The sequence below is a fragment of the Stegostoma tigrinum genome, chromosome 2, assembly GCF_030684315.1.
Source record: "Stegostoma tigrinum isolate sSteTig4 chromosome 2, sSteTig4.hap1, whole genome shotgun sequence".
In the NCBI taxonomy this organism is placed as follows: domain Eukaryota; kingdom Metazoa; phylum Chordata; class Chondrichthyes; order Orectolobiformes; family Stegostomatidae; genus Stegostoma; species Stegostoma tigrinum.
The window spans coordinates 75,717,616-75,743,786 of NC_081355.1; the positions used below are offsets into that span (position 1 = coordinate 75,717,616).

A 26,171-nucleotide genomic window follows, 5' to 3' on the forward strand; every position below is an offset into this window, starting at 1 on the left:
GGAAAGTAAATAAAGTAGATAGCAAATGGATTTAACGTTAATGTCTAGGAGAAGTATCACTCATTAAGCACATATTGGGAACTTGGATATTAGATTAGATTCCCTACAGTGTGGAAACAGGCCCTTTGGCCCAACAAGTCCACACTGCCACTTGAAGCATCCCACCCAGACCCGTCCCCCTATAACCCACACACCCCTGAAAACTATGAGCAATTTAGCATGGCCAATCCACCCAGTCTGCACATCTATCTTTGGACTGTGGGAGGAAACTGGAGCACCCGGAGGAAACCCACGCAGACATGGGGAGAATGTGCAAACTCCACACAGACAGTCACCTGAGGCTGGAATCGAACCAGGGTCCCTGGCGCTGTGAGGCTGCAGTGCTAACCACTGAGCCACCATGCTGCCCTTAAGTTCCCAAAAGTTGCAATTCAGTAACTTCAGCAGACGAAAGTTCATTCAGTCAGTATTCATAATACCTCCTACTTTGCAGACATTGCTGGTTCCACACCAGTAGTGCACATTTATAAAATGAATATTTTGTTTACATTGATACAAAAGTAAAATGCTGTGAATCTGTAATTTTTAAAAAATCAACAGTTGGAAATAATCAGCAGAAGCATCAATATCTGTTTTAGATCAATTACATTTTGTAACGTAACAGTAGAACACAGAGAAAGAATAACTGGAGATAAGGAGTGTACCATAGGACTGGAAAGTGGCCAATGTAATGCTGTTGTTAAAAAGGGAGGGAGGTAGAAGATGGGAAATTATAGGCTGGTTAGCCTGACCTTGGTCATGGTATGATTTTAGAGTCTATTATTAAGGGTGGGTTTCTGGAAAGCTTGGAAGTGTTTGCTAAAAAAAAAATGTGGCTGTTTCAGCACAACAGCATCAAGAGAAATCATGCCTGACAAATCTGTTCGAATTCTTTGAGGAGGTAAAGAGCAAATTAGACAAATGAGAGGCAGTGGATATGATCTATTTGGATTTCAGAAGACCTTTGACAAGGTACCAAACACAAGGCTGCTAAATAACACAAGAGCACATGGTATTAGGGGCGAGGTACTGGCATGGATAGACAATTGGATGACTGACAGAAGGCAGAGAGTGGGAATTAAGGGGTCTTTTTCAGGATGGTAGCCAGTGACTAGTATAGTTCTGCAGGGTCAGTGTTGGAACCATAATTACTCATGTTACATGAACAATCCAGATGACAAAAAGATAGGTGATGGGGCAGGTATTGTGGGAAAGTGTGACGTTATACACTTTCATAGGACAAATACATATGCAGACTATGATCAAAATGAGGAAAGGATTTAAAATCTGAATCACAAAGGCTCTTACGAGTTCAGGATTCTCTTAAGTTAACATGCAGTTAGGAAGGCAAGTGCGATGTTAGCATTCACATTGAGAGAGCTAGAATACAAGAGCCAGGATGTACAGATGAGGCTCCATAATGGTCTGGTCAGATCACATTTGGAATATTATGAGCAGTTTTGGACTCCCTTTCTAAGGAAGGCCTTGGAGGGAGTCCAGAGGATGTTCACAAGAATGATGCCGGGGATGAAAGACTTGTCATATGAGGTGCAGTTGAAGACGTTGGGTCTGTATTCAGTGGAGTTCAGAAAGATGAGAGGAAATCTTATTGAAACTTGTCGAATACTTTGAGGTCTGGTTAGAATGGATGTAGACAAGATGTTTCCACTAGGACCAAAGAACACAGCCTCAGAGTGAAGGGATGACTATTTGGAAGTGAAATAAGATGGAATTTATTCAGCCAGGTTGTGAATCTGCGAAACTCCATTGCTGCACAAGGTTGTAGAGGCCAAATCCGTGAGTTTCTTTTAAGACAGGGATAAATGAATTTTTGATCAGCAAGGGGATCAAGGGAGAAAGCAGTAAAATGGAGTTGAGAAATGCGTGGAGTAGACTTGAAGTACTGAATGGTCTAATTCTGCTCCAATATCTTTTGGTGTAAGGATGCTGCAGGAAAGGACAGAACAAATGGGAAGATCTATGATAGAGTAGATGGCAAGAAAGATTAAAGGATAAAAGATATGATGATGCAAAGCAAATGGAGATAATAATAGAACAAGAGGTAAAAGCAACAACAGAATCAGGTAAAGGAAGTGTAAATGGGAATAGCACTTCTAATAGGTATAAATCACACAACACCAAGTTATAGTCCAACAGGTTTATTTGAAAACACAAACTTTGGGAGTCTTACTCCTTCTTCAGGTGTTAGTGAGAGAGATGATATCAGACATGGAACTTATAAGTAAAAGATGAAAAATTCACACCATTGCTGCAGATGTACTACAAAGCCTAAGATGCTGTTAAATCTTCAATCAGTTAGAAATCTTTAATTGATTAATAAGTATATGTAAAGCCCCAAATTCCTTTCAAGCCCCTGTCCTGTGAGAACTAAATGTGTAGTCAGTGTAAAGAGGTGACATTTTAGGTCAGACAATGCATTTTAGGTATGGAGGCTTGTTTAGAATCTGTTTGTGTTTTGGTTTGGCGTCAGACTGGCTTTATTTCTAAAGTAGCAATTTATAAAACACTACATTGAGTGACTGTCCATAAATTGTGTGCTTTTTGAACAAAATAAAATGTATCTGCAAATACAAATTCAATCCATAGATTCAGTTGTGTGTGTGCGTGCAATAATGTGTGTGTGCATATGGGAGTGAGAGTGACACAGTGTGTGTCTGAGAGAGGGTCTGCGTGACACTATGTATTGTGTGTGCACATTTATGAGAGGGAGTGCGTGTGTATGTATTCGTGTGTGTGAGTGTATGCTTGAGAATGTATAGTGGGGTGGGTCACTTGTGGTGTGACACAAACCCAGGAATCCGATTGAGGCCGTCCTCATGGGTACTGAACTTAGCTATCAGCTTGGCGACATGGCATTGTTGTGTATCCCAAAGTCTGCTGTGAAGGATGTTTATTGGAAAATCCAAGGCTGAATGTCCTTGATCACTGTTCCCCCACTGGGAGGGAACATTCCTGTCTGGTGATTTTTCTGCAGTGTCCATTCATCCATTGACGTAGCATCTGTATCTGTGTCTGTACCTGATACTACCTCTCTCACTGGCACCTGAAGTAAGGAGGAAGATTCCAAAAACTTGTGTTTTCAAATAAACCTGTTGGGATATATAGATTCCAAGCGGAAACCAAGCGGAGGCTTGGGGACCGCTTTGCAGAACACCTCCGCTCAGTTCGCAACAAACAACTGCACCTCCCAGTCGCAAACCATTTCCACTCCCCCTCCCATTCTCTTGATGACATGTCCATCATGGGCCTCCTGCACTGCCACAATGATGCCACCCGAAGGTTGCAGGAACAGCAACTCATATTCCGCCTGGGAACCCTGCAGCCATATGGTATCAATGTGGACTTCACCAGTTTCAAAATCTCCCCTTCCCCCACTGCATCCCTAAACCAGCCCAGTTCATCCCCTCCCCCCACTGCACCACACAACCAGCCCAGCTCTTCCCCCCCACCCACTGCATCCCAAAACCAGTCCAACCTGTCTCTGCCTCCCTAACCGGTTCTTCCTCTCACCCATCCCTTCCTCCCACCCCAAGCCGCACCCCCAGCTACCTACTAACCTCATCCCACCTCCTTGACCTGTCCGTCTTCCCTGGACTGACCTATCCCCTCCCTACCTCCCCACCTACACCCTCTCCACCTATCTTCTTTACTCTCCATCTTCGGTCCGCCTCCCCCTCTCTCCCTATTTATTCCAGTTCCCTCCCCCCATCCCCCTCTCTGATGAAGGGTCTAGGCCCGAAACGTCAGCTTTTGTGCTCCTGAGATGCTGCTTGGCCTGCTGTGTTCATCCAGCCTCACATTTTATTATCTTGGAATCTCCAGCATCTGCAGTTCCCATTATCTCTGTTGGGATATATCCTGGTGCTGTGTGATTTCTGACCTTGTCCACGCCAGTCCCACATCAGCACCTCCACATCAAAGTAGTGGAGGCAGAGCACGTAATCTGAAATTGTTGAATTCAAGTTGAATCTAGGAAGTTGCAAAGTGTTTAATCGAAGATTAGGTGCGGTTGATCAAGCTTACATTGAACCTCACTGGAACACTGCAAGAGATCAAGAGTACGGAGATCAAAGTACAACTTCAAGTGAATAAAAACGATGAGTCGTTTTAAGCTTACAGTCAAGATGCATTCAGTCTTTCCAATGGAGAGGAGAGACTGTATTTTTAGTGGTGAATATGACAGGCTAAATTTAAAGAAGTACAAGAGAAGAATTTTCATGGTCTTGAATAGACAGAGGGGAGCATGTAAAGTAACAAGTGGTGATTCTCCAGGACATACAAGGAACAGCATCATATGAAGGGGTGAGGTTGTTTGAGTGATTGATTGTGGTGGAGGGAATGGTTCCTGCACAGCACTGAAAGAGAAAGGGAGGGGATGAAAGGACATTTATGGAGGTAGCATTAAGTTGGAAGTGGTGGAACTGGTGGTGTGTGATCTATTGAATGTGGACATGGGAGGAGAGTGAAGGCTGAGGGAAGGGATAATTGCGATTATTTTCCAGGGTAGGGGGAGTCCAAAACTAGAGGGCATAGGTATAAGATGAGAGGGGAAAGATTTAGAAAGGACCCAAGGGGTAATTGTTTTCTCACAGAGGGTCGTGCATGGCAGGAACAAGCTGCCGGGGGAGGGGGGGTGGGGGTGGTGGAGGTGGGTACAAATGCTGACAAATAGGACTAGGTCAAATTAGGATGCATGGAGATGAGTGGACCAAATGATCTGTTTCCATGCTGTATGACTTTATGACTCTCAAAACCAAAAATATTGGCTACATTTGTCAGGTCTTGTATATCTGTGGACAAACAGGCAGCATTGTTGTTTCACAAACTGTTTGCTTTCCTCTTTACAGATATTGCCAAACCCAAATAGTTTTTCCATCAGTTTTTCATTTTTAAATTTAGATTTCCAGCATCTGCAGCATCTTGCTTTTGTATTGGGAGGACAGTTATGAAAGGTGAAACCTTCCAAATAAATTTAACAGAAAATAGGAGGATGGAATTAAGTTTTTGCAAGAGACAACATGAAAGGAATTGTCAGCCGACGCCGACGGAACCCCGCCCACAGCCGAATCCGACGGAACCCCGCCCACAACCTCCACAGCCAGCAACCCCAGAGTAGACAGCCACACTGCGCCCTGCCGCATCTTCACCATCCCCGCAGACCTCCCACTGACTGAGGACGAATGGTCAGTCCTCAGCAAGGGGCTTATCTTTGTGCCCCTCCACCCACACATCAACGAATACCAGTCACGTTTGGACATAGAGCAGTTTTTCCGCCGCCTTCGCTTCCATGCTTACTTCTTTAACAGGGAGCATAACCCTCCATCCACTGACCCCTTCACGCTCCTCCAACACAAGTCCTCTTCCTGGACACCACCCCCAGGCCTCCTACCCTCCCTTGACCTCTTCATCTCCAACTGCTGTCGAGATATCAACTACCTCAACCTCTCCACCCCTCTCACCCGCAGACAAGGTTGGCGCAGTGGTAGTATGGCTCACTGACCTCTACATCGCCGAGGCCAAGCGCTAACTCTCCGACACCTCCTCCTACCGCCCCCTTGATCATGACCCCACCCCGAGCACCAAACCATCATCTCCAACACCATCCATGACCTCATCACCTCAGGGGACCTCCCACCTACAGCCTCCAACCTCATTGTTCCCCAACCCCGCACGGCCCGTTTCTATCTCCTTCCCAAAATCCACAAACCTGCCTGCCCTAGTCGACCCACTGTCTCAGCCTGTAACTGCCCCACCGAACTCAACTCCACATATCTGGACTCCATTTTCTCCCTTTGGTCCAGGAACTCCCCACCTACGTCTGTGACACCACCCACGCCCACCACCTCCTCCAGGACTTCCAATTCCCCGGCCCCCAACACCTCATTTTCACCATGGGCGTCCAGTCCCTATACACCTGTATTCCTCATGCAGATGGCCTCAAGGCCCTCCGTTTCTTCCTGTCCCGCAGGCCCGACCAATCCCCCTCCACCGACATCCTCATCCGCCTAGCCGAACTCGTCCTCGCCCTCAACAACTTCTCTTTCGATTCCACCCACTTCCTACAGACAAAGGGAGTGGCCATGGGGACCCACATGGGCCCAAGCTATGCCTGCCTCTTTGTAGGTTACGTGGAACACTCCCTCTTCCACACCTACACAGGTCCCAAACCCCATCTCTTCCTCCATTACATTGATGACTGTATCGGCGCCGCCCCTCGCTCCCCAGAGGAGCTCGAACAGTTCATCCACTTCACCAACACCTTCCATCCCAACCTCAAGTTCACCTGGGCCATCTCCAACACATCCCTCACCTTCCTAGACCTCTCAGTCTCCATCTCAGGTAACCAGCGAGAAACTGATGTCCATTACAAAACCACTGACTCCCATAGCTACCTCGAATACACCTCCTCCCACCCACCCTCCTGCAAAAATTCCATCCCCTATTCCCAATTCCTCCGCCTCCGCCGCGTCTGCTCCCAGGATGAGGCATTCCACTCCCGCACATCCCAGATGTCCATGTTCTTCCAGGGCCGCAACTTTCCCCCCGCAGTGGTCGAGAACGCCCTTGACCGTGTCTCCCGCATTTCCTGCAACACATCCCTCACACCCCGCCCCCGCCACAACCGCCCCCAGAGGATCCCACTCGTCCTCACATAACACCCCATCAACCTCCGGATATAACGTATCATCCTCCGAAACTTCCGCCATCTACAATCCGACCCCACCACCCAAGCCATTTTTCCATCCCCACCCTTGTCTGCCTTCCGGAGAGACCACTCTCTCCAGGACTCCCTTGTCCGCTCCACACTCCCCCCCAACCCCACCACACCCGGCAGCTTCTCCTGCAACCGCAGGAAGTGCTACACTTGCCCCCACACCTCCTCCCTCACCCCCATCCCAGGCCCCAGGATGACCTTCCATATCAAACAGATGGTCACCTGCACATCTGCCAATGTGGTATATTGTATCCATTGCACCCGGTGTGGCTTCCTCTATATTGGGGAAACCAAGCGGAGGCTTGGGGACTGCTTTGCAGAACACCTCCGCTCGGTTCGCAACAAACAACTGCACCTCCCAGTCGCGAACCATTTCAACTCCTCCTCCCATTCTTTAGATGACAACTCATAGCAACTCATATTCCACTTGGGAACCCTGCAGCCCAATGCTATCAACGTGGACTTCACAAGCTTCAAAATCTCCCCTACCCCTACTGCATCACAAAACCAGCCCAGCTCGTCCCCTCCCCCCACTGCATCCCAAAACCAGCCCAGCCTGTCTCTGATTCCCTACCTGTTCTTCCTCTCACCCATCACGTCCTCCCATCTCAAGCTGCACCTCCATTTCCTACCTACCACCTCATCTTGCCTCCTTGATCTGTCCATCTTCCCTGGACTGACCTATCCCCTCCCTACCTCCCCACCTATACTCTCCTCTCTACCTATCTTCTTTTCTCTCCATCTTCGGTCCACCTCCCCCTCCCTCCGTATTTATTCCAGTTCCCTCTCCCCATCCCCCTCTCTGATGAAGGGTCTAGCCCCGAAACATCAGCTTTTGTGCTCCTGAGATGCTGCTTGGCCTGCTGTGTTCATTCAGCTCCACACTTTGTTATCATGAAAGGAATTGTAGTCAAGTTGCTGCATAAGTCAATGGGCTTACAATGCAAAATGGCCAACAATTGATCCCCAGAAATAGAAACCAGCAAAGGTGACCGAGGCAAGAGTTAGAGATTGATTGACTTATTGTCACGTACCAAAATACAGTGAAAAGCTTTGTTTGCAAGTGCTACAGGGAGATCACAGCAAACAAAGGATGTAGGGATCAAAAAGATTTAGAGGCATACAGGTTACATTGCAGGTTACATTATTTGAGGCTAGAGTCCATTCAACAGCCTGATAATGGCTAGAAAGAAGCTGTACCTGAACCTGCACATGTATGTGCTCAGGCTCCTGTAATTCTGCCTGATGGATGAGGTCACAGAAGGTGTGACAGGGTCCACTTTGCACACCAGGGTGTGACAGGCTTTTGATGAGAGATAATAGGAACTGCAGATGCTGGAGAATCTGATACAACAAGGTGTAGAGCTGGATGAACACAGCAGGCCAAGCAGCATCTCTGCTCCTAAGATGCTGCTTGGCCTGCTGTGTTCATCCAGCTCTACACCTTGTTGCCTAGGTTTTTGAAGATGTTGGCCATCTTTCCGTGGCAGCGAGCTGTGTAAATAGAGTTCATGGATGGAAGAGGTAACAACGTGTAGAGCTGGATGAACACAACAGGGCAAGCAGCATCAGATGGGCAGGAAAGCTGACGAAGGCAGCTCAGACTCTTACTGGTTCCTTAACCAAAACGTTTTATCTCACAGGAAGTGAGTGCACTACAAACAATAATACTGTTCAACGCCAGAACAAGTTCATTCAGGCAGGGCAGGGCAGTGATTGTTGGAATTTGGTTTTATTAACACTAACTAAACAGAAGAATATTGTTGACTTATCTGAGATTCGCCAGCCATTGCTGTGTCTGATGCTGTATTGCCTGTTTCGCAATTATCCTTATTTGACTCTGAATCACAGCTTAAACAGCAGTGCACGTTTCCCTCAAGTTATGGGATGGCGCAAGGGTAGAATATGGTCAACTCTTAACTGCCTTCGAAACAATTAGAGTTGGGCAAAAAATGCTGGCCTAGCCAGTGATGCCCACATCCCGTGACTGAATAAAACAAAGCTTTTTACTCATGAACAAATTGACCTCGGGAAAGAATTCCAAGTTTCTTCTGTTCCTACAATAACTGGGGATTACTTCTTATCTTCACTACATCAATGCCTCAATAACTACAAGAACAGAGAGCATGTTTATGGTTTGATTGCAATTACAGAATGGATACAATCATTCGGGATACAATTAGAAAAGCACATGTATAATTTCATTATAAATAGCAAATAGAAAACCTTCTTGCTTGATAGCTTCCTCGACTTCAAATCAGCACTTGTATGTACCCCATTGTGAAACTTCAGTTTTGCTTCTCATCCCTCTTTCTGCGTGTGATTATTATTTGATGCCAATGAGTTCTTAAAAAGTACAAGTCATTTGTTCGATTGGTCTCAGCTCATGCTCCGAAGAGCACACTGTGCAGACTTCATGTCCTCTGCAAAAGATCTATGATTTGTTCAGTATTCGATTGTTTATTTTCTCTCTATATTCAGTGAAGCAACTAAAACATAACCTCATTTAGCCACAAATAGATGCAAAGTGGACAGGTTAAGAAATGAAGAAAAAGGCTGTACATGATACGAGTAATGCAATAGCAAGATAATCACAGTATGCAACATTTTAGTGCTGGGAACGAAATGTTTAATTTTTTGAAGATATCACTGGGTTTTAACTGCACAAGTATTATTCAAATTATTATCACTAAAGTTGCAGAAACAAAGCTGAAGATCTAAGTTTAGACTGAGGCTCATTGAGTTACACAACCAACATGAAACGAATACAATGAGCAGTTTTGTTTTATATTGCAAATTAGATTCTTTGGAGGATAACAACCAGGTGATCAGTGATCTTTCAATTACTTTCAGGGATTTTTAAATTTTGTTTAAGCAACATTATTTTCAATTTTCAATGCAGCTCTGTAGTGATAATTCAACTCCGTCGTTTTTTTATGGAAAGCCTGCCAATTCGCGTTATGTACAGTAATTCATGATCACCGTAATCTTGGGAATTCAGGTGATGTTTTCTCTCATCCTGACGCATACATGGTCACTTCTGTACACCTTTAGTGTACAGAAACGGTGAGTAATTGATCCTGTGACGTGTACATGCGAAAGGAAATTACAAATCGAATCTTCCCCAAAAGTGGCGATTAATAAATAGCGGTGAAACTGGATCACGACTACAACAGATTTTAGACCAAGCGGTTGTTAAACACCGGAGAAGAAAAATTTAACATGAGACCTGTCCAATGTTAGTGAGCATTGCAGCCTGTTACCTCCTCATGTCTCCTTTCAGACAGAGTTTGGGCAAGTGTTCGTTTCTAATGACCTTCTGTCTCTCTTTTTCCTGCAGATTTCTGCCAACTTTTCCTGGTGCTGTTTGCAGGGGCCGCTGCTTTCCCTGTAACGGAGCTGTCAGGAGGGGAGGTGCGCCTGCCTGTAGCAGCCCTGTCCTGTTCAACCTGTGTCCCTCTGGCAATGGAAATCCGGAATACATCGGCTGAGCTCCGGAACACTCAGGTTAGTCGGTGGTTGGAGACCGGACAGTGGCGTCTGTGCCTTGGAAAAGTAGTGGTTGCAGAGCAGGAACAGAAACTTGGGGACTCGGTGTTCGGAACAGGAGATGGGGGGAGGTGGGTGCACGTGTAGGGCTGGATGAGAGATTTAGGCAGAGCAAATCGGGAACTCGAAGTTTGAAGCTTTTAGAAAGGAGCAGGACTTCGTTTGCACTCATTATGTGATCGTTCTTGTCCTCGTAGCTGTGTGAGTTTTTCTCGCTCTGTGAGCAAGACTGGAGCTCGCTGCTCACTTACGGTTTCGACCAGCCACACATCCGAGCCCAGGACAGATGCTTAAAGACAAATTTCCACAAGGTGAGTGAGAGAGCGAGAGGGAAGAGTTAATTCAAAATTAACTGGTACATCACAAATGACATAGAGAGGCACATATACAGAGAGAGTGAAAATTCAACCGGAGTCACGTTTAGCCGCATTTTCTTTGACGGCGATTAGAATAAAATTGATGGCACAGATTCACAATTGAATTATATATTTTACATCAACCGGTTCATAAAGGGCATTACACACCTCTGGAGCAGATGGGATTTCTACCATCAGCGTTCTACCACGGTCAAGCCAGCAATTTTACAAAATATTTCCTGTAGCTGTTTGGTTGAAATTAATAGACAGGTCTTCAAAATATACTAAAGGGATTGTGACAAGCGTGCATCCTAATTCTTGTATGTATTCAAACTAGGAAACGTGTTTGAAAGCGATCGCCTCTGGCCTTCAGAAGTACAAGCCCTACTTGTTGTTGGTGGAAACATCAATCCCCAGTTCGAATGACCGAGTAACATGGATGAGATCCAGCACCCAGCAACTGGCTGAACTGATCATGAACCAGGTCAGTGTCAGCAGAGACGAGACAATGTGAGGTATTGCATTTCGTAAGGCAAACCAGGGCAGTACTTGCAGGACTTGTACATTCAGTGGAAGGGGCCTGGATGGAGAGTGTTGCCGAACAAAGAGAAGGGTCTAGGCCCGAAACGCAGCTTTTGTGCTCCTGAGATGCTGCTTGGCCTGCTGTGTTCATCCAGCCTCACATTTTATTATCAAAGAGACTTTGGCTTACAGGTTCATATTTCCTTGAAGGTGGAGTGGCAGGTGGAAAGGGTGGTGAAGAAGGCGTTTGGTACACTTGCCCTTATTGGTCAGTGCATTGAGTATAGAAGTCATGTTGCCGCTTTACAGGACATTGGTTAGGCCACTTTTAGAATAAGTTCAGTTCACTTTACTACAGGAAAGGTTTTGTTAAAATTTAAAAGACTCAAAAAAGATTTACAACGATATTGCCCGGTTTGCAGTGTTTGAGCTCTGGGAGATACTAAGTAGGCTGGGGCTATTTTCTCTGGAGAGTCAGAGACTGTGGTTAAACCTTACAGAAGCTGATAAAATCATTAGGGGCACGATGGGGTGAATAGTCAAGGTCCTTTTTCCCCAGTGTAGGGAAGTCCAAAACTAGAGGACCTGGGCTTAAGGTGAAAGGGGAAAGATTTAAAAGGGACCTAGAGGGGAAACTTTTTCAATCTGAAGGTGCTGCGTGTATGGAACGAGCTACCAGAGCCAGTGGTGGAGGCTGGTATAATTCCAACATTTAAAAGGCATCTGGATGGGAATAAAAAATAGGAAGGGTTTAGAGGGATAGGCGCCAAATGTTGGCAAATGGACCTGGATTAATTTAGGATATCTGGTCGGTGTGGACGGGTTGGACCGAAGGGTCTGTTTCCGTACTGTACAAATCTATCACTCTCGGATTAAAGGACGATATTCTGAAAACAGAAAATCCACCTTACCAAGTATCACGTTTTCTTTTCATTTCAGTTAAAGGCTGAGTTCGGCATCACTAATCTGCGTGAGGCTGAACAACAGGTTTCACCATCAGAACAGGTGCCAAAAACAGACTGGAGCACACAGGTGACAGTGCATGTCATCCTTCGGGACTTCACTAAATTTATCGAGCTCACAGCCCGAGCCATTCGCTTTATGAGAACGCAATCAAGTCTGTGAAGTTCTACATCGGGTTTAGCCAAATCAAGAGCCTAAGTTTCTCAAGGCACGGATATGATTTATTTATTCGGTTATTTATTGACTAATCTACCTGCCTAACAAGAGGGTTAACGAGTAGGTGTAGTGCAGAGAAAGATTGGGGACATTACAGGATTGGCTGATTTTCATCACATAGGATGGAAACCTTTTCTCCATTCCGCCTCAAGGTCCGCGGAGCTCTTGATTAATTTAAAAATTAAGTTAAATTATGCTGTATACCATTAGTATTGGTTGGTCGTGAATCCAGGAGCTGGGGCGGCTCATTTGTTTCGGATTGTACCCGGACGAACACAGTTTGGGAACTCGGCTTTCTGCCAAATCCAATGTCACTGCATCCTCTGCAACTGTGGCCAAGTACGAAGCAGCAGCTGCTTCAGCGTATGAACATTGTAGTTCAGCATTTGATCAAACAATCTTTCATTAGCAACTAAAAGGGTATTCTCCAAAACGAACTTGTATTAATGCACTGTACAGTACTGTGAAGTCGATACAATTACTTGGAGAATATTGTTTACGTTGTTCAACGTAATTTATACAATTTTATTTTTGTTCCATCTTTTATACAATTTATAAGCTGCGGTGTCTTTTTGTTAATTTATAATGAATAATATTGAACGGTGTGGAATTACAGTATTCATGCAATATTTATATATTTTTATACTATTAATTCTGATACACTTTTTAAGTATCTCAGTTATAGACCTCTGTACTGTTCACTGTTGTTTTAATTAAAATTGAGATAAATGAAAATCAATTTATTCAAGACTCAATGTAATTATAGGAAGTCAAAAACTTGAATTTAACTCGTGCCTCTCACCACCACTTCACAATGGTAGAAGTACCTTTGAAGTGGTCATCGTTACAACGTAGGAAGTGCTGCCATTTATTTGCACATAAGATCTCCCAATTGGCAGCATGGTAACAACAGGATAACCTGATTCTTTCTTTTGATGTTGATTCAGGAATTAATATTGACTAGGATATCCTGGCTCTTTTTAAGAATAATGCTATGGGATCATTTCTTCTCAGCTGAGAATTGTTAGCTCAGTTATCTAGAGTGCATTGTAGCATAATGGCAATCTGTGTGCTTGCTGAGATAATTGTTGGGGTCTGCCTCTTTGCAGTGATATCAGGGCACGATTTTCAAATGACATTGTCACATAAAACAATATGACTGAGACTTGGTTTAGTGTCTCATCTATTGGCAACACTTTTGACTGCCTGGAGTGTGTAAGTAGGCTTAGATGGTATTTTTTTATTAAAGGTCAATCATGTGCATAGTAAAGATTACTGAAGAACTTAAGAGCTGAAGGAAACTATCTTAAATGTTGCATGATCTATTGAATGTTACCACTTTCAGAATTCGTTGCACTCTCAATGAAAAAGCAAACTGGCAACAGGCAATTTTAAAATAATGTACTTCAATAAATTGCATTAGATGAATTAACAGTGATTTTAAAAGGTTTGGCTAAAACTCTTTAAAGACCCTTAAAGAAATGCATGATACTGTAATTTTGGAAAAACATCATTTAAATTCTGCAAATTACTTGCATCCAGAGTTACAATGTATTCGTAGACTCATAGAGTCATACAGCATGGAAACAGACCCTTTGGACCAACTAGCGCATGCTAACAAAAACAGAACTGAGTTCAGAAGAAGGGTCACTGACCTGAAACATTAACTCTGATTTTTTCTTCGCAAATGATGCAAGACCGGCTGAGCACTGACCATGTTCACAAACTAAACTAATCTCACCTGTTTGCTTTTGGCCTAAATCTTTCATATTCATGTACTTATCCAAATACCTTTTAAACACTGTAACAGTATCTGCATCCACCACTTGCTATGGAAGTTCATTCCAAACACTAACCACTCGCTGTGTAAAAAAGTTGCCCCTCATGTTCTTTTTAAATCTTTCTCCTCGCATCTTAAAAATATGCCCCCTAATTTTGAACTCCCTCACCTTAGGGAAAAAGACCTTTTCTATTTGCTTATCTATGCCCTTCATGATTTAATAAAGCTCTATAAGGTCACCCCTCAACTTCCTACATCCAGCCTATCTTTATAACTCAAACCATCTATTCCTGGCAACATCCTGGTAAATCTCTTCTGAGCACTCTCCAATTTAATAATATTCTTCCTATAACAGGGCGACTGGAACTGCACATAGTACTCCAGAAGAGGCCTCACCAAAATCCTGTACAAAATGAGAATAATGTCCCAACTCCTATACTCAAAGATCTGAGCAATGAAGGGAATCAGGCTAAACACTTTTTAACCACCCTGTCTAGCTGTGACTCGAATTTCAAAGAATTATGTACCGGAACCCTTCAGTCTCTCTGCTATACAACATTACCCAGGACTGGGCCATTAACTATATAAGCCCTTCCCTTGTCTGTTTTACTAAAATGCAAAACTTGCATTTATCCAAATTAAATTCCATCTGCCATTCATTAGCTCATTGACCCAATTGATCAAGATTTATTTTTAATCTTAGCTAACCTTCTTCACTGTCCACTATACCAACAATTATGGTGTCATTCACAAATGTACTAACCATGCCTCCTATTTAATCATCCAAATCATTTACACAAATTACAAACAAAAATGGACCCATACTGATCCCTATGGAACATCACTGGTCACTGGCCTCCAGGCAGATAAACAACCCTCCACCAACACCTTCCTTCTTCTACCCTAAAGCCAATTTTGTATCATGTTGTCAAGCTCCCCCTGAGTCCCATGTGAGATAATTTTATGAATTAATCTGCCATGTGGAACGTTATCAAAGGCTTTACTAAAGTCCAAGTAAACAGCATTGACCATTCTACACTCATCAATCTTTTTGGCTACTTCTTCAAAAACCTCAAATCAGTTTGTGAGAAACAATTTCACTCGCACAAAGTAGCCTGACTATCACGAATCATTGATAACAAAGTAAAGATAATGATGAAGGGTTGACGCCCGAAACGTCAGCTTTTGTGCTCCTGAGATGCTGCTTGGCCTGCTGTGTTCATCCAGCTGCAAACTTTGTTATCTTGGATTCTACAGCATCTGGAGTTCCCATTATCAGTATCATGAATCATTCCTTGCCCCTCCAAATATGCATGTAAATCCTATCTTTCAGAATCACCTCCACAATTTACCAAGTACCAATGTCAGACTCACTGGTCTATAGCTCTAAAACATTCTAATACCAGGTCAAAAATCACACAACACCAGATTATAGTCCAACAGGTTTATCTGAAGACACAGACTTTTGTAGTCTTGCTTCTTCTTCAGGTGTCAGTGAGAGAGCAGGCATCAAACCCAGAATTTATAAGCAAAAGATCAAAGGGTCATAGAAGTTAATGTGAATGTGTTGAACTAATCTAAGGTGGCTGTTAAATCTTTAATCAGTTAAGAAGGATTCATATGCAAATTCCAGAATTTCTTTCAAGTCACTATCCCGAGATAACAAAAGGTTTTATCAGAGATAATGGGGACTGCAGATGTTGGAGAATTCCAGATAACAAAGTGTGAAGTTGGATGAACACAGCAGGCCAAGCAGCATCTCAGGAGCACAAAAGCTGATGCTTTGGGCCTAGACCCTTCATCAGAGAGGGAGATGGGGTGAGGGTTCTGGAATAAATAGGGAGAGAGGGGGAGGCGGACTGAAGATGGAGAGAAAACAAGATAGGTGGAGAGGAGAGTATAGGTGAGGAGTTAGGGAGGGGATAAGTCAGTCCAGGGAGGACGGACACATCAAGGAGGTGGGATGAGGTTAGTAGGTAGGAAATGAAAGTGTGGCTTGAGGTGGGAGGAGGGGATAGGTGAGAGGAAGAACAGGTTAGGGAGGTGGGGACAAGCTGGGCTGGTTTTGGGATGCAGTACGGGGAGGGGATGAGCTGGGCTGGTTTTGGGATGCAGTGTGAGAAAGGGAGATTTTGAAATTTGTGAAGTCCACATTGATACCATTGGGCTGCAGGGTTCCCAAGCGGAATATGAATTGCTGTTCCTGCAACCTTCGGGTGGCATCATTGTGGCACTGCAGGAGGCCCATGATGGACATGTCATCTAAGGAATGGGAGGGGGAGTTAAAATGATTCGCGACTGGGAGGTGCAGTTGTTTATTGCGAACTGAGCGGAAGTGTTCTGCAAAGCGATCCCCAAGCCTCTGCTTGGTTTCCCCGATGTAGAGGAAGCCACAGTGGGTATAGTGGATACAGTATACCATATTGGCAGATGTGCAGGTGAACATCTGCTTAATATGGAAAGTCATCTTGGGGCCTGGGATAGGGGTGAGGGAGGAGATGTGGGGGCAAGTGTAGCACTTCCTGCGGTTGCAGGGGAAGGTGCCAGGTGTGGTGGGGTTCGAGGGGAGTGTGGAGTGGACAAGGGAGTCGTGGAGAGAGTGGTCTCTCCAGAAGGCAGACAAGGGTAGGGATGGAAAAATATCTTGGGTGGTGGGGTTGGATTGAAGATGCAGGAAGTGTCAGAGGATAATGCGTTGTATCCGGAGGTTGGTGGGGTGTTATGTGAGGACGAGGGGGATCTTCTTGGGGTGGTTGTTGCATCCCACTGCATCCCAAAACCAGCCCAGCTTGTCCCCGCCTCCCTAACCTGTTCTTCCTCTCACCCATCCCCTCCTCCCACCTCAAGCCGCACCTCCATTTCCTACCTACTAACCTCATCCCACCTCCTTGTCCTGTCCGTCTTCCCCGGACTGACCTGTCCCCTTCCAACCTCCTCACCTATACTCTCCTCTCCACCTATCTTCTTTTCTCTCCATCTTCGGTCCGCCTCCCCCTCTCTCCCTATTTATTTCAGAACCCTCTCCCCATCCCCCTCTCTGATGAAGGGTCTAGGTCTGAAACGTCAGCTTTTCTTCACACTTTGTTAAAAGGTTTTATCAGTTGCCTCAGTATATCAATGACGACATCCCTGATCAGACAATGCATTTTAAGTGTGAGGCCTCATTTAGAATCTGGCTGTATATCAACTTGGACTGGTCTTATTTCCAAAACAAGAATTGATAAAATGCCACATTGACTGTCTTCAAATTGTGTGCTTTCTGAACAAAATAGAATGCAACTGCAATTACAAATCTGCAGATTAAATTTCACCCCATTAATTGAGTGTGTATGTGCATGTGTGCATGTGAGCTGAAGAGAGAGAGAGAGTGTGTGTGTGTGCCTCTGAGTGTGTGTGCGCATGTATTCAATTACACCAGTAACCACAGTAATATTATTGGATACTGGGCAGGCAACACTTAGCTGTAGTTAAATAGATATTGAAGAATTAAATATAATTATTAGTTCTTTCATAAGGAGTGACTGAATTCATGTAGATTTATATTACTTTTATTTTGTAAAGTGTTTTTATTTTGACGATTAATGTAAAATAAGTTCAAAATCAAAAGTTCAGCATTTGCCGACGCCATGTATTTAAATCACACTATGATAAAACCTAGGAACTAAAATTTATGCAACATGTACAAATGTATTCAAACTCAGACTAAGAAAATACACTGAAGAGTTTGTTATCAATCAATTACCAAGATCAATTGCACAAAAGTCAAGACCAATTTAGATATACTAAAGAATATGCCAGCCAAATGTTGACAAGGCTCCATTAACATATAAAGAGTGAGGGTATCGAACTATCCCAAGGAAATTAAAAATCCCACCTCCAGCCGGGCTGGTAACTAGCTATGAGAGATAGAACATAGAACATAGAACATTACAGCACAGTACAGGCCCTTTGGCCCTCGATGTTGTGCCGACCTGCTATACCAATCTGAAGCCCATCTGACCTAGGGACTGCAGATGCTGGAGGAACTGCAGATGCTGGAGAATCCGACATAACAAGGTGTAGAGCTGGATGAACAGAGGAGGCCAAGCAGCATCTTAGGAGCAGGAAAGCTGACATTTCGAGCCCAGACCCTTCAACAGAAATGGCGGGTGGGAGAGGGGGATCTGAAATAAATAGGGAGAGAGTGGGAGGCGGATCGAAGATGTATAGAGGAGAAGATAGGTGGAGAGGAGACAGACAAGTCAAAGGGGCAAGGATGGAGCCAGTAAACGTGAGTGTAGATGGGGAGTTACGGAGGGGAAAGGTCAGTCCAGGGAGGACAGACAGGTCATGAGGCGGGATGAGGTTAGTAGGTAGGAAATGGGGGTCCGGCTTGAGGTGGGAGAAGGGGATAGGTGAGAGGAAGAACAGGTTAGGGAGGTAGGGATGAGCTGGGCTGGCTTTGGGATGTAGTAGGGGGAGGGGAGATTTTGAAGCTTGTGAAATCCAAATTGATACCATTGGGCTGCAGGGTTCCCAAGCGGAATATGAGTTGCTGTTCCTACAACCTTCGGGTGGCATCATTATGGCATTGCAGGAGGCCCAATATGGACATGTCATCTGAGGAATGGGGGGGGGAGTTGAAATGGTTGATGCCTGGGAGGTGCAGTTGTTTGTTGTGAACCGAGCGGAGGTGTTCTGCAAAGCTGTCCCCAACCCTCTGCTTGGTTTCCCCGATGTAGAGGAGGCCACAACAGGTACAGTGGGTACAGTATACCACTTTGGCAGATGTGCAGGTAAACATCTGCTTGATGTGGAAAGTCTTCTTGGGGCCTGGGATGGGGTGAGGGAGGAGGTGTGGGGGCAGGTGTAGCACCTTCTGCGGTTGCAGGGGAAGGTGCCGGGTGTGGTAGGGTTGGAGGGGAGTGTGGAGCAGACAAGGGAGTCACGGAGAGAGTGGTCTCTTTGGAAGGTAGACAAGGGTGGGGAGGGAAAAATATTTCTGGTGGTGGGGTCGGATTGTAGATGGCGGAAGTGTCGGAGGATGATGCGTTGTATCCGGAGGTTGGTGGGGTGGTACGTGAAGACGAGGGGGATTATTTTTTGGTTGTTATTGCGGGGAAGGGAGCCCAGCTCATCAAGCACCACCCCCATTTCCTACCTACTAACCTTATCCCACCCCCTTGATGTGTCCGTCCTCCCAGGGCTGACCTATCTCCTCCCTACCTCCCCACCTACACTCAGCTTTACTGGCTCCATCCCCACCTCTTTGACTTGTCTGTCTCTTCTCGACCTATCTTCTCCTCAATCCATCTTCAATCAGCCTCCCAATCTCTCCCTATTTATTTCAGATCCCCCTTCCCCTCCCCCATTTCTGATGAAGGGTGTAGGCCCAAAATGTCAGCTTTCCTGCCCCTAAACTGCTGCTTGGCCTGCTGTGTTCATCCAGCTCTACACTTTGTTAACTAGCTATATCTTGCTTGAAGGACACCCATTCAAAAGGCAAAAAGGGAATGTGATGTGCTTTTGTCAGTCGATGGAAAGCCATTTTGCCTGTTCAGTAAGTATGCTTATGTCTCATTTTGGATTATCTTCTTAACAATAGTCTAATATAGGAAAAAGGCAGTAAATTCTTTTAAATACAAATACATGCTCTGTGTACTAAAACTGAGAAGTTAAATTTTATGAATTTATGATTCTTTTCCAATTGGCACTTAATTAATTCTGCATTATTGTGTAATATTTCTATATTCCAGTTCTGTGCAGATTCATACTTCTCTTAGTATTTGAATTGCTTGTCTGAATAGTACAGTATTGTCATACCTTATGGTTTACACTCTTGCCCAAACTTGAGAATTCAAAGGAATTTCTGATAAATTGGATTGAATCCAATTGGATAGGCATCCAAAAATCCTTAGACATGTCAGCTTGGGTTGTTATGCTCAGCTCCTGGGGAGGCAGCAAAGTCTAGTAACTGGCTCGAGGAAAACTATTTGTGAAAACACTACCAGATTGTTGTCTCTATTTTATAACACCCATGAACACTTTTCTGATTTAGGTACAATATAGTTATTAAAAGTATAATAATATTATAATATTTCTCAATTTATTTGTACTCTTTTAAGTATAAGTAGATTTCAACACATATTATAGAATATACTTAAAATCCCGAGCTCACCACTCAATTATGAATTGACCTGTGAAAATTCTAGCTCAGGATAGATACTTAAAATGCCTCTTCAAGGTGGTTTGTGCTATGTGAAGATTTTTCAGGCAGAATGTTGTGCACTTTTTAAGAGAAAATTGAAAAATACTTGAAGCAGAGATAGGGTTAAAGAAGAAATGACAACAGAGGTAGTGAGGTGTGTACTATATTTCAATCCCAAAGAAATGGTATCAACTGAAAGGCCTCATTCTGTACTGTGAAACATCAAATGATGAGAATATAGATCATAGATCATCAATCTCTACAGTGTAGAAATAGGCCTTCGGCTCAACAAGTCCACACTGACCCTCAGAGCATCCCACCCAGCCCCATACCCCCAATCCACACATCTCTGAACACTATGGGCAAATTAGCATGGCCAATCCACTTAGCCTGCACATCTTTGTACCATGGTACCTTGTACCAGTTCAAGGCTGCAGGATATCTTAATTCTTAGACTGCAGGTTGGGAGGTTCTGATTCCATGCATAAACATGTAGAATAACTAACTAACTAACTAATGCAAGTGGGCAATTCAGCCCTTCAAGCATACTCCACCATTCGATCATGGTTGATCATCCAACTCAGTACCCTGTTCCCACTTTCTACCTATACCCTCTGATCCCTTTAGCCATAATAACCACATCTGACTCCTTCCTGGAAACATTCAATGTCTTAGCCTTAGCCACTTTCTGTAGTAGAATGTAATTAATAGACTTGGTAACTTGCAGTTTGCGTGCCTTCCTGGAACAGGTGGGACTTGAACCTGAGCCTCCTGGACCAGAGGCCAGGAACCAACTACTCTAAAGTAAGTCTTCACTTTCTGTTTACCTGAGTTTCCATCTACCTTCTCTGACTTATGCAGGTAATTCCCATTATCTGTATTCTTGCCTCATTGCTCAAATAACCATTCTCACTTTGATAGATACTCTTCTTGTATTTTTTTAAAGACTGTAACCACAATATTTCTTTCATTTATCTGTCCACTGTGAAAAAGTATCTTCTTATAATTTCTGGGGAAAAAATAATTAAGTTGAATTAAAACTAGGAATTGTAACAAGTCATTTAAATTAATTGCCATGAATTATTCGATCACACACTTTCCAAGTGTGAAAATATAAATAGTGTTGCACTTTCCTAAAATTCCAATAATCTTAAATGGTAAGAAAGAGAAAGATGTCCTAATCAGCATCCAAATGAGGCAACAGTGCAAGAATTCCAGTTTTCCAAAGATGATAAATTAGCATTAAATTACTCTGCAGCTAAGACTCTGCCTCACAGTCTGCATCAAAGTAGCAACTGAGGCCATATGATTGTCGATAGTGGCTCTAGGCTAGGGAGGGGACAAAACTTATCATTATCCAGTAAATGCTGCTGGGAAATATGTGTGAAATGGGTGTGGACAAAAATCAAGCTTAATTATAGTATATCCACTCACCTTCTCCAATTGAATAAACTGCTAACTCATACCGGCTATAATCTCTTGCCTTTGAATGCTGATTTTAATGCACTGCGTTAGCAAACAGTCCTAAATATGTACATCAACCTCTTTTCATTCTGACCATCAATTTTGGTGTTATCCTGATCTGCCTTTGATAATTAAAATCCTCTATTATTACAGTTCAATTTCTTCAGCAAACTTCTTTACATTGTTTACAATTTCTTTCCCTTTCATTACACGCGTATTACAGTTGTCATATATGAAAAGGTTAAAAGGGCCACATGCGTCTGCATTGAGCATTTGATTTCCCAATGCAACTCACTATTTTTTTAAAATCAGCTTCCTCAGAGATGTTATTAAACACCCCTAAAGCAGGTAGTTAACCAACATCAGAGGAGCAGGAAAGCTGGTGTTTCAGGTCTGGACCCTTAGAACATAGAACATAGAACAATACAGCGCAGAACAGGCCCTTTGGCCCTCGATGTTGCGCCGACCTGCAAACTAATCTAAACCCATCCCCCTACGCTATCCCATCATATGCTTATCCGAGGACTATTTAAATGCCCCTAATGTGGCTGAGTTAACTACTTTGGCAGGCAGGGCATTCCACGCCCTTACCACTCTCTGAGTAAAGAACCTGCCTCTGATATCTGTCTTATATCTATCACCCCTCAATTTGTAGCTATGACCCCTCATACAAGCCGACATCATCATCCTAGGAAAAAGACTCTCAATGTCCACCCTATCTAATCCTTTGATCGTCTTGTATGTCTCTATTAAACCCCCTCTTAGCCTTCTTCTCTCCAATGAGAACAGACTCAAGTCCCTCAGCCCTTCCTCATAAGACCTTTGCTCCAGACCAGGAAACATCCTGGAAAATCTCCTCTGCACCTTTTCCACATCCTTCCTGTAATGGGTTGACCAGAACTGTACGCAATATTCCAAGTGAGGCCACACTAGCGTTTTGTACAGTTGCAGCATGACATCACAGCTCCAGAACTCAATTCCTCTATCAATAAAACCTAACACACCATAAGCCTTCTCAACAGCACTAGCAACCGGGGTGGCAACTTTCAGGGATCTATGTACATGGACACCAAGATCCCTCTGCACATCCACACTACCAAGAATCTTTCCAATGCCCAGTACTCTGCCTTCCTATTATTCTTCCCAAAGTGAATCACCTCACATTTATCTGCATTGAACTCCATTTGCCACCTTTCAGCCCAATTCTGCAGTTTATCCAAGTTCCCCTTTAACCTGCAACATTCTTCCACACTGTCCACCACTCCACTGACTTTAGTGTCATCTGCAAACTTACTAACCCATCCACCAATGCCTGCGTCCAAGTCATTTATAAAAATGACAAACAGCAGTGGTCCCAGAACAGATCCTTGAGGCACGTCACTAGTAACCAGACTCCAGGCTGAATATTTTCCATCAACCACCACTCGTTGCCTTCTTACAGAAAGCCAGTTTCTAATCCAAACTGCTAAATCTCCCTCAATCCCATGCCTCCGTATTTTCTCCAATAGCCTACCATGTGGAACCTTATCAAAGGCTTTACTGAAGTCCATGTACACCACGTCAACTGCCCTACCCTCATCCACATGCTTGGTCACCTTCTCAAAAAACTCAATGAGGTTTGTGAGACACAACCTGCCCTTCACGAATCCATTTGACTATCTCCAATCAAATTGTTGCTTGCTAGATGATTATACATCCTATCTCTTATAATCCTTTCCAAAACATTTCCTACAACAGGCATAAGGCTCACTAGTCTATAATTACCTGGGTCATCTCTACTGCCCTTCTTGAACAAGGGCACAACATTTGCAATCCTCCAGACCTCTGGTACTAAACCTTTATACAATGATGACTCAAAGATCAAAGCCAAACGCTCTGCCACCTCCTCCCTAGTTTCCGAGAGAATCCTCAGAAAAATCCCATCCGGACCAGGTGAATTATCTACCTTCACACCTTCTAGAAATGATAACACCTCCTCCTTACTAACCTCAATCCTTTCAATTCTAGTAGCCCATAACTCAGTCTTCTCCTCTACAATATTCTCCTTTTTCTGAGTGAAAACAGATGAGAAATATTTGTTTAGCATCTCTCCAATCTCCACAGGGTCCACTCACAACTTCCCACTTCTGTCTTTGACTGGCCTTATTTCTACTCTAGTCACCCTCTTATTCCTCACATACTTATAGAAAGCTTTAGCCTTCTCCTTTATTCTACTTGTTAATGTCTGCTCATGTCCCCTCCTTCCTCTTCTTAACTCTGTCTTTAAATCCTTCCTAGCTAGCCTGTAACTCTCCATCACCTCATCTGAACTATCTCGTCTCAATGTCACATAAGCCTCCCTCTTCCGCTTAATAAGAGATACTATTTCTTTAGTAAACCACAGTTCCCTTACCTTATCACTTTCTCCCTGCCTGACAGAGACATGGCAATCAAGAGCACGCAATACGTGTTTCTAAAACCAGCTCCACATTTCGATTGTCCCCATCCCCTGCATTTTGCTACCCCATTCTATGCCTCCTAAGTCCTGCCTAATCACATTATAATTGCCCTTCCCCCATCTATAACTCTTGCCCTGTGGCATGTTCCTATCCATTTCCATCGCTAAACTAAACGTAACCGAATTATGGTCACTCTCTCCAAAGTGCTCACCTACCACTAAATCAAACACCTGGCCTGGCTCATTACCAAGTACCAGATCCAGTGTGGCCTCCCCTCTTGTCAGCCCTTCGACATACTTTGTCAGGAAACCCTCCTGCACACACTGGACAAAAACTGAACCATCCGTCGTACTAGAGTTATAGCATTTCCAGTCAATGTTGGCAAAGTCAAAGTCTCCCATAATGACCACCATGTTCCTTTCACTCCTGCCCAGAATCGTTTTGCCAATCCTCTTCTCCACATCGCTGGAACTTTGTGGAGGCCTATAAAAAACTCCCAGCAGTTTGCCCTCGCCCGTCCTGTTTCTGACCTCAGCCCATACCACCTCAGTAGACAAGTCCTTGTCAAAAGTTCTTTCAGCCACCGTTATACTGTCCTTGACTAACAAAGCCACACCTCCCCCTCTTTTACCACCTTTTCTGATCTTTGTGAAAGATCTAAACCCTGGAACCTGCAACATCCATCCTGACCTTGCTCTATCCATGTCTCCGGAATGGCCACAACATCGAAGTCCCAGGTACCTACCTATGCTGCAAGCTCACCTACCTTATTCTGGACTGCAAGCTCACCTACCTTATTCCTTCAGAAGAAGGGTCCAAGTCCAAAATGTCAGCTTTCCTGCTCCTGTGATGCTGCTTGGAATGCTGTGTTCATCCAGCTCTATGCCTTGTTATCTCAGATTCTCCAGCATCGGCAGTTGCCACTATCTCTAAAGCAGGTAGGACTTGAACCTAGCCTCCTAGTCTAAGGGTAGGGACTCTACCACTGCACCACATGAACGTTGCAATTTTGAGACTAATTAATTCAAAACAGAGACACTCAAATCACTGTATGCCATTAAAAAAATCTATTTCTAAACTTGCAACTCAATCCTTCTTGATTTCTCCATCTGAAAGTTTATTTAAAGAAATATTTTAATTCCCATTCTCCATTCTATTTTTCTTTAAATTAATTGCTTCTATTACATCTATTCTTAGCAAGTCAACTCTAGACATTTTTAAACAAACTGATCAGAAGCACTCTAGAGCCAGTAGGACTTCAATCCAGGAAATTACCACTGAGGACTGTTGAAGGCTTCTGCTCTCCAATGAGATATTAACAAAAGGCAATAAAATGTGGGGCTGGATGAACACAGCAGGCCAAGCAGCATCTCAGGAGCACAAAAGCTGACGTTTCGGGCCTAGACCCTTCATCAGAGAGGGGGATGGGGAGAGGGAACTGGAATAAATAGGGAGAGAGGGGGAGGCGGACATCTTCGGTCTGCCTCCCCCTCTCTCCCTATTTATTCCAGTTCCCTCTCCCCATCCCCCTCTCTGATGAAGGGTCTAGGCCCGAAACGTCAGCTTTTGTGCTCCCGAGATGCTGCTTGGCCTGCTGTGTTCATCCAGCCCCACATTTTATTATCTTGGAATTCTCCAGCATCTGCAGTTCCCATTATCTCCATCTCTATTAACAAAAGGCTTTGTTTTGATTCTTGGATGGATGTTAAAATAAAACATGGCTTTACTTCAAAGAAGTGCAGTGGGAGTAACCCCTAGTGTCTAAATCAATAGTTATCCTTCAAACAATATTTCAAAAAAAAACAGAATAGCTGATCATTATGACATTGTTGTTTGTGGCAGATTTCTGTGCAGAAGTTGGCTATTATGACATAGAGTCACATAGCATGGAAATAAACCCTTTGGCCCAACTAGTTCATGT

At 44.0% G+C, this 26,171-nt stretch overlaps 1 protein-coding gene across 1 annotated transcript; it reads left to right on the forward strand.

The window, feature by feature from the left end:
- The first annotated feature begins 9,997 nt into the window (after positions 1-9,997).
- Positions 9,998-12,327, forward strand: LOC125461092 (interleukin-6-like). Its single transcript, XM_059641095.1, has 5 exons — positions 9,998-10,013; positions 10,116-10,282; positions 10,522-10,635; positions 11,018-11,170; positions 12,148-12,327. Exons 1-5 carry the CDS (start codon positions 9,998-10,000, stop codon positions 12,325-12,327), a joined length of 630 nt encoding a protein of 209 aa, XP_059497078.1.
- The last annotated feature ends 13,844 nt before the right edge of the window (positions 12,328-26,171 follow it).

Bases quoted from the DNA above. Each gene is read 5' to 3' on its own strand.
- LOC125461092 (XM_059641095.1), top strand. The intron at 10,636-11,017 runs GTGAGTGAGAGA...TATTCAAACTAG, and splicing joins TAAAGACAAATTTCCACAAG to GAAACGTGTTTGAAAGCGAT. The intron at 11,171-12,147 runs GTCAGCAGAGAC...TTTCAGTTAAAG, and splicing joins TGATCATGAACCAGGTCAGT to GCTGAGTTCGGCATCACTAA.